This window comes from Lissotriton vulgaris, chromosome 7, assembly GCF_964263255.1.
Source record: "Lissotriton vulgaris chromosome 7, aLisVul1.2, whole genome shotgun sequence".
Classification (NCBI taxonomy): domain Eukaryota; kingdom Metazoa; phylum Chordata; class Amphibia; order Caudata; family Salamandridae; genus Lissotriton; species Lissotriton vulgaris.
In genome coordinates, this window is record NC_141695.1 from 1,745,763,852 (window position 1) to 1,745,778,365 (window position 14,514).

The window sequence follows — 14,514 nt, forward strand, 5'->3', positions numbered from 1 at the left end:
TCCGTTGGCTTGAGGCCAAAGAGGTGTGACTTTTCAGTGACGGACTCCCCTGGACCATAGGTACTCCACCAATTCTTGGCTTGTGAAAGGAGGGCCGTTGTCTGTGCGCAGTTTTTTAAACAACCCATGAGTTGCCATGATTTTTTCAAACCGCGGAATGGTCTGGCTGGCCGTGGTGGATTCCAAAATCTCAACTTCAGGATACTTCTAGAAATCGACAATGACCACCAGCATATGACGACCATCCTGGAGGCTTCCGAAATCAGTACTCACACAATGCCATGGAAAAGGTGGAATGGCCTTTGTAATTATAGGCAAAGGTGCATCAGCAGGCCCTGTAGCTTGACAGAATGGGCATCAACGCACAGTTTGTTCCACGAGGGCATCCAGACTGGGAAACCACATCGTGCATCTTAGTCTGGACTTCGTTTTGACAACACCCTGATGAGCTGGGTACGCCAGATCCACCACCCTCTGTTGCAGACATCCTGGAATCACCAATCTTGGACCTCTCATCAAACACCCTTCCTGAGATATGATCAACTTGCTTCTCACGTTGTGTAAAGACAACAGCATTGATCTTGCTACCTCTGTGCGATAAATAGTCTTGTCCAGCAGGGTAGTCCACTTTCCGGATCTCAGAGCAGAAACGCAGAGCTGGAGGCATTCATCCTTTTCTGTGGCTTCCTTGATTTCCTCTAGAGTAATGGGAAGGGGCCTGGATCTTTCGACCACCAAGTGGACATACTCTTCCACTTCATTTGCAGCCAGTTCCTCCCCTTGGGTGGCGGGACTGGCATGCCTCGACGGATAGTCCGCAGGGTTTTGAGTTCCTAGACGGAAGACCACCGAGAAGTGATAGTCCTGTAACTGAAGAATCCATTTCTCGATACGAGGTGGTGGTTTCGAGGACGACCCCATGAACAAAGGAAGGAGAGGCTTGTGGTTTGTGTGTATTGTAAAAGGGTGACCATAAAGATATAAATTAAAATGCCGGCAGCCCCAGTGGATAGCGATGGCCTCCTTTTCAATTTGTGAATACCTCTGTTCTGTGGCCGTTAGTGCTCGGCTGGCATAGGCCACTGGGACCCATTACTCTGATGTTGAGAGTGAACTGCTCCAAGTCTGGTAGGAATCACTGACAAAATATCAAGTACCACAATATCGAGGTACAAAAATCTTGTGCCAAAAATACTGAAGACAAGAATATCGACTCCCTATCTACTTCATGGTAAGTACAAACATATCGGAATAAAAATATCGTTTTTTTTTAATATTAAAAAAATAATGTAAAATAAAGTAAATACTACATATAATTAAAAGAAACATAGTTAAAAATATTTAAACGTTTAAAAATCATAATTAATACATATAATGTTAAAATACATTAAACATATACATATACTTAATAATATTCATAAAGTATTACTTTAATACCTTATAAATGGTTAAAAATCACTTTATAAATTACAAATACATATATACACAAACAAAAATAATATAAATAAAAATACAAAAAATATATATAACATTAAAGAACTACAATATATATATATTTTTTTAAATAAATTATACACAACATTAAATAAAAGAATACAGAAAAATATTGGAGAGCGGAGGGAATAAAATTACTATTCCAACTCCAGAGAGTGCAACAGTATAGAAAGTGTTTGATAGCGTAGAGGTAAAAATTACTATTCCCACTCCAGAGAGTGTAACAGTAGGGAAAGTATTGGATAGCGTAGGGGTAAAAATTACAATTCCAACTCCAGAGAGTGTAACAGTAGGGAAAGTATTGGATAGCGTAGGGGTAAAAATTACAATTCCAACTCCAGAGAGTGTAACAGTAGGGAAAGTGTTGGATAGCGTAGGGGTAAAAATTACTATTCCCACTCCAAAGAGTGAAACAGTAGGGAAAGCGTTGGATAGCGAGGGGTTTAAAATTACTATTCCCACTCCAGTGTTGACCTGGCTGACCGTCCTGTCCCCGACACTCACCTAGGGTTGACCTGGCTGACAGTCCTGCCCCCGCCACTCACCTTGGGTTGACCTGACTGACAGTCCTGTCTCCTGACACTTACCTCAGATTGACCACACTGACAGTCCTGTCCCGCTACACTTACCTCAGGTTGACCTGGCTGACAGTCCTGTGCCCCGACACTTACCTCGGGTTGACCTGGCTGACAGTCCTGTCCTCTGACACTCACCTCGGGTTGACCTGGCTGACGGGAATGTTGAGTCTGGCAGCGATGTCCTCCACAGTCTCGTTGCCCTCTGAGATGATGCCCACACCTTTGGCGATGGCCTTGGCAGTGATTGGATGGTCTCCGGTTACCATGATGACCTACGGACAAAAATCAGAGGACATGAAGGCAAGATCCTGGGAAAGAAGGACTCAGATGGGAATCACGTATTATGGAAGTGGAAAGTTGTAAATGAATGAGGTTAAAGGGCATGGAGAATGAATTCTGGGAAAGAATTAGGAAGCCAGGAGAAGGCTAGAAATGGATGGGTCAAGTATAGGTCAAATCTCATAGGGCAAGGAGACAGCATTCTGGGAAATAGGCAGAGGTCATAGAGCATGGAACGAGGATCCCGGAAATGAATGGGTCAGAGAGAGGTGATAAGGCATCGAGGCAGGATTCTGGCCATGCAACCATCAGGATAATCCCTAAGGCATCAGGTGTGAACTCTCATGAAAAGCCAGGCCTGACACAGGTCATGCAGCATGAATGACGACTTCTGGGAACGGATGGGACAGGTGGAGGTTGCATTGCGTGATGGAAGGGTTGCGAGATTATCTCATGGGGGCATGGAGGAAGGGTCCTAAGCAAGAACAAGCTCCCTGAAGTCAGTCCCTATCTTTCGAAAGCTCTCTATCACCTTTGATCCGAGCTGCCTCACTTTGACCCTCAAGTCACATCTTATCACACCTCCGCGTCACCTTCGCTGCAGGTCCCCAATCTCACCTCTGATCTGAGCTCCCTCACTCGCACCCTTAAGTCACTCCTGATCCGCTGGCCCTGCTCTGACTCGCTATCACCTGGATGGCTCTCTCACTTGGGTACCACTCTTGATCTGAAGGACCTAATCTCACCTCCTGTCATGAACATTGTGACGGTTCCCGCTCTAGCTCTTTTATTTTCTTCCTTCCTTGTATCAGACTCTACTATTTCTTTTCTGCGCCTCTTCCCAGATTCTTCTATGTCGTTCATAGAAAGGGTGAAGTTTTCAAGACGTGCGTAGAACCGTTTACATCATGTCCGCTCACTGTATAGCATGACATGTTTTTGCATTTTTTTTTCATAATATAAAATCGGCAATCAGGTACTATAAAAACTCAGGTATCGAACCGTAGTTGGGCAACTACGTTTCCCCGTCCTTCACTCTCCCATGTGGGGTCCCTCAGGGTTCCTCAAAGAGCCCTACTCTTTTTAATGTATATGTGTCTGAACTGGCTGCATTAATCAGATCCTAGGGGACGGCATTAACATCCTACGTGGACAACACTCAAATGGTCCTGTCGGTTTGTAAAAATATCAAGCCGCCAGATAGAAGATTTAGGGATTGCATGCTGGCAGTCGACTCATGGATGGGCTCGCAGTGCCTCAACCTGAACTCAGGAAAAACTGAGATAATCCTGTCTGGTATCTATGCCCCTCGGTGGTCACAGATCTGGTGGCCGGAAGAATTGGGAGCAGTGCCCATCCCGGCCACCAAAGCAAAACATCTGGGAGTGATTATAGATAAGAAACTGAACTTCAAAACTCAAGTAAAAGCAGTTTCTTCATCCAGTTTTTTCCTTCTTAAGGTGATTAATAACATCATACCTTTGATTCCAGCAGATAGTAGGAAAACTGTGATTGCATCTTTAGTTCTTTCAAAATTGGACTATTGCAATGTGCTCCATCTCGGCTCTACGCCCGAAAAGCAGTTACAGAAGCTTCAGATGATCCAGAATGTGGCTGCAAGGCTCCTGCTGGGATCCTCATGTTTCAATTGGTGGGAAAGCATCTACGGAGACTGCATTAGCTCCCAGTTAAGAATTGCATCAAGTTCAAGGCCTTATGTGTCACATATAAGGCGCTGCACGGTACTGGTCCTCCTGTCTTGAGATGGTCACTGCATTGGTATTCTCCAAAGAGATGCCTCTGTTCGGAAGGGGCAAAACTGATGCTTACTCCCAGATTTTGTATGTCTAACTGGGGCGGCAGAGGCTTCACAGTGGGGGCTATGAAGATCTGGAACACCCTCCCCATCTCCACCAGAAGTCTCGCTTCTTTGACATCCTTCAGGAAAGCCCTTAAGACCTGGCTATTTAACGAATAGAGGCCTAACTCGCTTCAGGACTGTTAGCACCAAGACACAACTTGCTATTTGTTCACTTTATACATTTTAATAACATAAAATAACATAGTCAGGGAGGGATTTTGCACTAGAATTATCAAGCCACAGGACATGGCAGTTTGCAGGACCAACCAGCCTCAGTCAGAGAGGACACTCATGATGGAGAGATATGCGCCATGAGACTCCCTTGGGATGTGATATGTTGCGCAATACAAATATCCAGACTAGACTAGACTAGATGATGTGGCCTTCAGCCTGTGGCCTCTATCAGGCAGTGATAAAGAATAGCTGACTTGCTATTTTATGAAGACAATACAGGTATGCTGTGCAATCCATCTCAGAAACTCGAGCACAGCTTTGGTATTTACTGCTGTAGCTGAAACATAATATAGCGCTTAGAAATACCCTAAGGGCGTTAGCATGAAAAAACTCAATAACCATGCTACACATATTCATGCTATTTTAGTGGTCATAACATGTTTTGCTGCATTCATGTTTGCATTCTGTGTGGTTAGCTTTCATATATCATGCACTACATTAAGATTTTTTTAAAAATACATGTCCATTTTCTTAGTGCTATTTTCAGTGTGCTATTCATTTACTAAAGAGGGTCTGGAGTTCCACTGTGATCCTTAACTCATCTTGTGGGACTGATCATTATTTCTGTGCAGTATTGCCGGTGGGTTGTATATTTGTTGCAGTCCAGTTGCATTTCTGATTCATATTTGTGCATTTACAAATTTCTTGCATGTGGGGTTAGGAAGCCACCCCCTGTGACTCTGGGGAGGGTCCCCCAGATCGTATCACTCTGCTCCTGTATTACATTATTGTGACCCCAATGCCACTCCTTATCACTGCAAGGCCACACTCTCATCTCTGATTCTGAATTCCAATGATATCACTCTCACCATGTGCAGCTGCTGACCCTGAAGGCCTCACTCTCACCTCTGACCCTGAATTCCCTCGTTGTTTTCTTGATAATAGTATCACCTCGATGAGCTCTCACTCTAATGGCACTCCTGATCTGGAAGGCTTTACCCTCATCTCTAATTCTGAATTTGATTGCTTTCATCTTGATTCACTCTCACGCAAATGGTACTCCTGACCTTGAATACCTTTGACCCTGAATTCCCTCGCTTTCATTTTGATGCACTATAGCCCTAATGGCACTCCTAACCTTGAAGGCTTTGCCCTCATCTCTAACTCTGAATTTGATTGCTTGCCTCTTGATGGGACTCTCACCTTAATGGTACTCCTGACCTTGAAGGCTTTTCCCTCATCTCTAAATCTGAATTTGATTGCTTTCATCTTGATGGCACTCTCACCTTAATGGCACTCCTTACCTTGAAGGCTTTTCCCTCATCTCTAACTCTGAATTTGATTGCTTTCCTCTTGATGGGACTCTCACCCTAATGGCACTCCTGACCTTGAAGGCTTTGCCCTCATCTCTAAATCTGAATGTGATTGCTTTCCTCTTGATGGCACTCTCACTCTAATGGCACTCCTGACCTTGAAGGCTTTCCCCTCATCTCTAAATCTGAATTTGATTGCTTTCCTTTTGATGGCACTCTCACTCTAATGGCACTCCTGACCTTGAAGGCTTTGCCCTCATCTCTAAATCTGAATTTGATTGCTTTCCTCTTGATGGCACTCTCACTCTAATGGCACTCCTGATCTTGAAGGCTTTTCCCTCATCTCTAAATCTGAATTGGATTGCTTTCCTCTTGATGGCACTCTCACCCTAATGGCACTCCAGTTCTTGAAGGCTTTTCCCTCATCTCTAAATCTGAATTTGATTGCTTTCCTCTTGATGGCACTCACACCCTAATGGCACTCCTGACCTTGAAGGCTTTGCCCTCATCTCTAAATCTGAATTTCACTGCTTTCCTCTTGATGGCACTCTCACACTAATGGCACTCCTGATCTTGAAGGCTTTTCCCTCATCTCTAAATCTGAATTTGATTGCTTTCCTCTTGATGGCACTCGCACCCTAATGGCACTCCTGACCTTGAAGGCTTTGCCCTCATCTCTAAATCTGAATTTCACTGCTTTCCTCTTGATGGCACTCTCACACTAATGGCACTCCAGTTCTTGAAGGCTTTGCCCTCATCTCTAAATCTGAATTTCATTGCTTTCCTCTTGATGACACTCTCACCCTAATGGCACTCCTGATCTTGAAGGCTTTACCCTCATCTCTAACTCTGAATTTGATTGCTTTCCTCTTGATGGCACTCTCACCCTAATGGCACTCCTGAACTTGAAGGCTTTGCCCTCATCTCTAAATCTGAATTTCACTGCTTTCCTCTTGATGGAACTCTCACCCTAATGGCACTCCTGATTGTAAAGGCCTCTTTCTCACCTCTGAACCTGAATTCCCTGGTTCTTATCTTGACAATAGTATCAGCTTGATTCACTTTACCCTAATGGCACTCCTGGTCTTGAAGGCTTTGCCCTCATCTCTAACTCTGAATTTGATTGCTTTCCTCTTGATGGCACTCTCACCCCAATGGCACTCCTGACCTTGAAGGCTTTCCCCTCATCTCTAAATCTGAATTTGATTGCTTTCCTCTTGATGGCACTCTCACCCTAATGGCACTCCTGACCTTGAAGGCGTTGCCCTCATCTCTAAATCTGAATTTGATGGCTTTCCTCTTGATGGCACTCTCACCTTGATGCCGGCGCTCCTGCATTTTCCAACTGCATCGGGCACCGCGGCCCTGGGGGGGTCAATCATAGACATGAGTCCCACAAAGCAGAGGTTCTCCGTGGTGAAGTTCACGTCTTCGGTGTCGAAGGCGAATCCCTTGGGATATTGCTCTTCTGGGAAGAAGAAGTGACAGAATCCTGCAAAGAGAAGCAGAACCTCTAGTAAGGTCTGACACTGAGTGTGAAGGGAGCAAAGAAAGGCACATCTCGAGACACAGGAAGCCCCAGCAATCCCTCCTGGGTATTGTATTGCAAGTATTAATCAGGTATCAAACAGCAGTGAGACCACTATGGCCCCTTCAATGCATCCCTTGTTTCTGTTGGAAACATGTACTTATTCGGAATCTGCAAGGCAGCAACATGGGCACTGGTGGGCAGTTTGCCTTGGTACTAACCCTGGGTGCTGAACTCCGCTCTGCTCGCGGAGTTTGCGGAGTTTCTTGCACTCCGCCTTACGCAGTACTCATGGAGTTACAAACTACTATGCTTTGCGCATTGAAGCAGAGTTTTTTTCCTCGCTCTCGTTGACCACCGTCAAGTTGGCGAGCGTGAGCGAATCCACATCCCGGCGAGATTTTTCCTCGTTCGCGATTGCCAACATCAAGTTGGCGAGCGTGAGCGTGGAAAAGAAACCTCCTGGTGAGATTTCTCAATGCGGGGGGTCAGGTTTCTCATTGCAAGTGGTCCTGTATGCTCGCAGCCTCTTGTGTTGAGAAACTGCCCGTTCGCGTTGAGAAAGCTGCTGCTCGACTAAAAATCTACCCAAGCAGCAAAAACAGTAAGCTTGCGCTGCGCATGGTGCTGATCGCAATGATTGCACAGTGCGTACAAGCATCGGGCACTGTGCAATCACCGCAAACAGCAATTTTCCACTGTACTCCGCCGCTTGCGCAGTGCGGCGGAGTTTGTTTTGCACTTCGCGTAGTGCAACTCCGCGAACTCCACCCAGGGTTACTTAGCACTACTGTGTGATTTTCAAAGCCGGATTGGGTGAATATGTGTGTATGAACAATGAGACTCATGAGGGTATCACCGGAGATGTACCTGTCGCTGCGTGCTCCTTGGTGGGGGAGGTCTTATTATGAGTGTTTGCTTTTCCAATGTTCTTCTGTCTTGTTATAGTGCATGGCTCCTTCATAGCACCAGTCCCTGGGTTGCGGACAGCGGCACAACAGAACCTTTCCATGGGAGCAGCACTGCTGCGTCTCAGTTCCTTCAAGAGGGCGTGATTTAGGGACAGAGGACAGTAAGGAGGCCTGATGCTGTTGAAACAAAGCGTGAGAAGGAACCCTTAACTTGTGAGACCTTCAAGGGGAATCTTTGGCGTTCATAGTGCCAGAAATGGCACTTCTGACGCTCTCTGTCGGTGAGGTCTGGAATGCCAGACTATTGTGGTAACAACATATTCTAAACAGTGTCCTAAATATTTACAACAGGAATGCTGCTCCAGTGGGTGCAGATGTTCTATTATTATCCACAGTGTGTGATTTTTGTGTAACTGATATGTAGGACACAACTTTTATGTCACACAAAATTCTGTGAGCGATAATCTGGCACCATAGTTAGATTAGATTAGATTTCAGTTTATAAAGCGCTCGAATGCTGAGGCGTCTTGGCGCTAAGAGTGAGAAAGGGAGATCGAGCGTGATTACAACTAATCAGTGAAGCCCCGGAAACAGCCACGTTTTTAATTGCTTCCTAAACAATGACAAACTTGGTTGAAGTCTACGTGTAATGGGCAATTGGTTCCACAACCTGGCAGCACAATGTGACAAGGGTCTCCCTCCCCGTCTGACTCTGCGGACTTTAGTGGTACAGATGAGGCTGGAGTTAGCCGATCTAAGATCTCTGCTGGGGATATATCACTAAAAGATTTTTCGCAAATCTGAATCCCTTCCACCATATTTTGGAGCCTATTTTGGAGCTCTCCCTAGCGAGAGACACTAGGGCTGCGAGCGCTTTTACTTGGAAATTACTTGCTGGCATTTATACCTGTGATATTGTATTTTTAAGCTGGAAAAGATCGTTTTATGAATTTTTACTTGGGGGCTTCTAAATAGAATTTTATTTGGGGTATTTACTGAGGAACACTGACATCTCTTTACACGCTGATACTCTCTTTCCCTGCCTCGCCCAGCCGTCTTGTGTGAATCGGCGCTGGCGGCGGTGGGCGCCATTTTAGGTGAGGCTGGGGGTGCGCTCTAGTCGCGCCGGCCTCCCGCCCTCCTCACACCCTATATAATGTGTGTCCCAGCCAGACGGCGCAGCGGGCTGGCGCAGCGGGCGCGCCAAAGCCGCGCCTAAGCCAAGCCCGTCTGCGCCCATCCGCGACCGGAAGCGGCCCAGGGCCATAACCCCTGGCACTGATGGTAGAATCACCTGGAGCAGGAGTGAATTAGTAAGTTTTTCCTCTTATACATGCACTCCTGGCCACCATAGCATAAGGGTTGGGGAGAATGAAGGGTGTAAACACTGCCAATTCCGCTTCCGCACAGTGCTAGCAGACTCCAGGGCTAGTTGCTCTTCGCTGTCCTGCGGCCTGATCAATGTGAGGTCGCTTAGCTGCCATAAGCACGATGTATATGACCTCCTCACTGATAAACATCCTGATCTGCTGTTTATCACTGAAACATGGTTGGAGGCTAACTCCGATCCCGATATTATTCAGGCCTTACCAGACGACTACCAGATGGTGCGCCTGGATAGACCTGTAGGCAGAGGAGGAGGAATTGCGATTGCCTTTAAACAGCAATGGGCCTGCAAACTTGAACCAGTCAATCTGGCAGGATGTGAGGCGGGTGTTTTCACCATAAAGATTGACGGGAGCATGACTATAAAGGGTCTGCTAGTCTATCGCCCACCAGGACCTATGTCCAGATTCAAAGGCAGCCTTTTAGAGTGTGTCACAGAAACAGCGATCAGGAGGGATAAGTTTCTGCTTCTAGGAGACTTAAACACACACCTGGAAGACTTATCAGATAAAGGAGCGGTGGAGTTCCGTGAAGAACTTCACACCCTACAGCTAGAGCTAAAGGGGCAGCTTCCAACACATAATCATAAGCACTTGCTAGACCCAATATTTGCTGGGAGGATGTCTCAGTTGCTCCCCCAGTGCCCCTGCCCTGGACAGATCACTTCTATGTTCCATTTGTTATCTATCTGCCCAAACACAAAGCTTTCGCCCCACCCCACTCAACTATTCTCGTTGCAGGTGGGCAAGATTCTCCCTGCAAGAGTTTAATAAGGCTCTTACTGCGGAAGGGCCCCCAGGAGGCAATGACGTGGCGACGGCAAATAAATTGCTCAATGACCGCATCACGGCTGCTCTGGACTGCACAGCCCCACTGGGTCGGCCCCCACTGGGTGTCCACAGACAAAGAACAGCTCCCTGGTTTAGCGAGGCGCTGCGCTGCGCCAAAAGAGACTGCAAACGTGCAGAAAGACAGTGGAGAGTGGCATATGATGACCGGATGAAAGAGGCCTATCTCGCAAAGAGACGCACCTATCACAATAAGATCCGGACAGAGAAGGCCACATACTATGCTGACAGAATCCAAGAGGCAGAGAACTCTGCCAGGGAACTGTTCAGCATATATAAATCCCTGGCCACCCCAAAAACCTCCACTCAAGATGAAGATCACTCAGTAGCAGCATGCAATCGCATTGCCAACTACTTCGGGGATAAAGTGTCTAAGATTTACTCTGCTTTTCCCGATATACCACCAGCAGCGGAAGTGCCAGCAGATTCTTCAAGAGATGAAGCCGTTCAAAATCTGTTACTCAATTTCACCACCCCTTCATCAGTGGATTTAGTTAAAATATGCAGATCTGTCAAATCTGGCTCTCCTCGAGACCCTGCCTCCCCAAAAAGGTTGGGAGACAGTCTGGAAACACTCGAACCCTACATTAGACACCTGCTGGATATCTCCTTCCGCTCCAGTTCCATACCAGAGGACTGGAAACAGGCTGTGGTGCTTCCCCTCCGCAAGAAGCCTAACATTAGTTGTGAGAAGTTAGACAACCTTCGCCCCATCTCCTTGCTGCCTTATTTCTCTAAGGTAGCGGAGAAGGTGGTAAATAAACAGCTAATGAAATTTGTGGAGGAAAGCAACCTTCTTCATCCTACCCAATTCGGGTTTCGGCCCCGTCACTCCACGGAGTCTGCCCTTCTCAGGGCTACCGAAACCCTTAGGCAAGGTGCTGACGAGGGACAAACCATGGCCTTAATCCTCTTACACCTCAGCGCGGCGTTCGACACTGTAGCACACTCCATCTTGCTACAGTGTCTGAACAAAGGCGGGGTAAGAGGGGCAGCGCTGAAATGGATTCATTCATTTCTTGCAGGCCTAGGCTTCCAAGTGAGGCAAGGTGATCATTACTCGGAGCGAATCTCTTTGGATCAGGGGGTGCCGCAGGGCTCGTCCCTGAGTCCGACACTTTTTAACCTTTATGTTGCCCCGATTGCCACCTTAGTAGAGAGTTATGGCCTTCGAATGGTGTCTTATGCCGACGACACGCAGTTGGTCATCTCCCTGTCGCGTGCGCCCGGTCCCTCGGCGGACATTTTCAGAGCTTGCATGCAAGACCTTGCTGCCTGGATGTCCGCCAATTGCCTCAAGCTCAACGGAGGCAAGACCGAGGTGCTGGTAGTGGGAGGAGGCCAATCGGCATGGACGTCGGCATGGTGGCTGCCTTGCCTAGGTCCAACACCCACCCCTTGCCAGAAAGCAAAGAACTTGGGTATCTGGTTTGATTCCGACCTTACCTTTGGCCCCCAGATCAATGAGGTGGCTGGATCATGCTTCAGGACTCTCAAAAGTCTTAGGAAGGTATTGAAGTTCTTACCTATCAGAGCCCGTCAAACCCTGGTACATGCACTAGTCACGTCAAAGATGGACTATGGCAATCTTCTCTACTTAGGGACCCTGGAGACGAATCTGAGCCGCCTACAGGTCTTACAGAATGCCGCTGCCCGACTAGTGCTCAGACTACCCAGAAGAGCCGCATCCATAGCGGCCCTCCGGTCTTTGCACTGGCTCCCGATCAGAAGCAGGGTAGAATTCAAGGCACTATGTACGTGCCACCGGATTATCAATGGGAGGTCTCCTCTCCCGTTGAAAGGACTGCTGACACCCTACGAGCCGTCCCGCTCCCTGAGATCTTCCGGCTCAGGACTCCTAGTCATTCCTAAGGTGTCCAGAGCTCGGATGGGCGGAAGATCCTTTAGGCACCTTGCAGCTTCTAGATGGAATAAGCTACCCACGGCGTTGCGATTAGAACCATCAGAACCACTCTTTAGAGCCAAGCTTAAAACTGTACTATTCGCACAGTAAGTTGTTCCGCATGTGTAAGTTCCAGTAAGTATCAGCTCCTCAGCGCGGGGACACGCCGCTGTGCGTCACCAAGCGCTTTACAAAACCCCCTAAATAGAAAATAGAAATAAAGTCTTCTGCACAAGGCATAAGGCCTTGAAATCCAGGCGTTGCTGTATTGGAAGCCAGTGTAACGCCTTAATGGCCGCCGAAGTGGGGTGAGCTTTTGGGATATGGATGGACTACAAGCAGCTTGTGGGTGTCTTCTTCCCTGAGCTGCCCATGTAAGGGCCAGCTGGGGAGTGTCAGCAGCCTGGGCAAGCAGGGCAGAAGCAGTGGCATCAGAGGTGGCTGATCCCCCCCCCTCCCTAGGGTTACATCTGATGAAATACCAGTGCCGGACATGGGTGCCGGCGCTCTGCTGCACCGCGTGGAGGACAGCTCGAAGAGTAATGTTGGATTATGATCTGTCTGCTCTATGGATCTCCAAGGTTCATCCGCTCAGATTCAAAGGGTAAATATAACTTCTCGTGTTTGATCCAGGCTGTGGATTCTAGATCACTTCCTGGGCCCAGATCAAGATAGGGTGACTAGTTGTGCACCCACCATAGAAAAAACACTACACTTGAAAGTAGAGAAGCAGGTGAAACAATCTAGAAGATTTTGTTTCATTTCATCCATTGATGTATATGGTGCTTTGCCAAAGCGCAGTGTGGCAATCAACTCAATATCAGCAAAATTACTCAATATAAAATATCCTATGTGATTACGAAGAAACCTCATGAGGCCAAGGCACGAGATGATGCTTCAGCACAGAACAGAAGTGGACCTACAGCCTCGTTACAAGAGCCCTCAACACCAGTAATTCCCATCCCTGGACATTCCTTAATTCTAAGGCCACCCTCAAGGTCCGACTCATAACCCCTTGTAACTTTGCCCCTTGCATCTAATGATGCCCCGGTATCGGCAACACCGAGACACTCTCTACAAGGTCTAAAGAAAGCATTTTTGTGTCTGACCTAAGGATCTGAGTTGGCAGGGGAATACAAGTAAGAGAAGTGACATAGGAAGGAGGGAGACTGAAGGGAGATGTAAAGCCATTATTGAGTGAACTGGAAACAAATAAACCTAGGAAGAAATGCAACACAGAGAGAAATGCAAACAGCAGAGGGGAGGATTGTAGCCCAGCTGAAGGAGGAGCAGATCATATTCATGGATGGCACCAAAGAGCGAAGAATATTAACCCAGTCGGGGAAAAGAGAGAGAAAGAGCCCAGCGGTCTGGAAAGTGAGAAGCATGGATTATGAAGATGCTGAAAAGGAGATATTGGAAATATGAGGACAGTTGCAATCACAGAGTGGAGAATGGTAGGGTGGAATCAGAAATGGTCGCTAGATTGGGGCCATTGACTAGAGAGGTAAACAGACCACATGCAACACTGCAGAGGAAAGACATAAAAAAATAAGTGTTTCGTAGTGAAGATAGTGTAGGGTCAACCGCGACTGGAGCAAAGAAGCAAGAAGACAAACACGGTCCAAACCACAGAGGCGTCTTCATCATAAGAATGCATGGGCTCTAAAAAAGCTAGGATTTGCCTCTTAAAGGCACTCACACATTTCGATCTAGCAGCCAGGTATTCCTCCTGCATAATATACTCAACATTAGTCTAATATTAGAAAGGAGGAGTGGGTAATTCAAGACATGGTTTGATTTAAGAATCAGTGACTGCTCCCTAACAGATCTTTTGTAGGCATTTATGAATTATTCTCTGATATTTTCCCACTTTAGAAATGGTCAGACATTTACACCAATCACCAACCAAGGGGTGAAGTTAATTTCTTTTAGGAAACAGTAGGGGAATGAAACATCCTGAGACTTTGTTGTCACTTGTAGTCCAAGGGAGATAATGGACAATTAAGGCCACCATTGCAGAAGAACCAGCTCATCCCCTGTGACTGGACTCGGCCCCGGTTGGAGAGAGGGATTGAGCCCTTCTCCCACTAATATTTGTGTCCCTGGATCCTTAATGCTGTTCTAACAGTTAATGGAGTGTGGGAGTGGCAAGAAGAAATATATGCAGCATTCCTGGAAGGCATTTCCACCCCTGAAGGACCAGGACAAGGTGTGGAGATTAACAGAGAAAGGATTC

The 14,514-nt window shown here is 47.0% G+C and overlaps 1 protein-coding gene across 1 annotated transcript in view; it reads right to left on the reverse strand.

The window, feature by feature from the left end:
* The window catches only part of ATP1A3 (ATPase Na+/K+ transporting subunit alpha 3), a 316,872-nt gene that overhangs the window by 69,577 nt on the left and 232,781 nt on the right, over window positions 1–14,514 (reverse strand). Inside the window, exons 13-14 of the mRNA XM_086933041.1 lie at window positions 7,016–7,191; window positions 2,208–2,344 (exon numbers count right to left, since the gene is read on the reverse strand). Of these exons, the coding sequence (XP_086789167.1) occupies window positions 2,208–2,344; window positions 7,016–7,191 (313 nt within the window). The remainder of the gene's footprint in view (window positions 1–2,207; window positions 2,345–7,015; window positions 7,192–14,514) is intronic.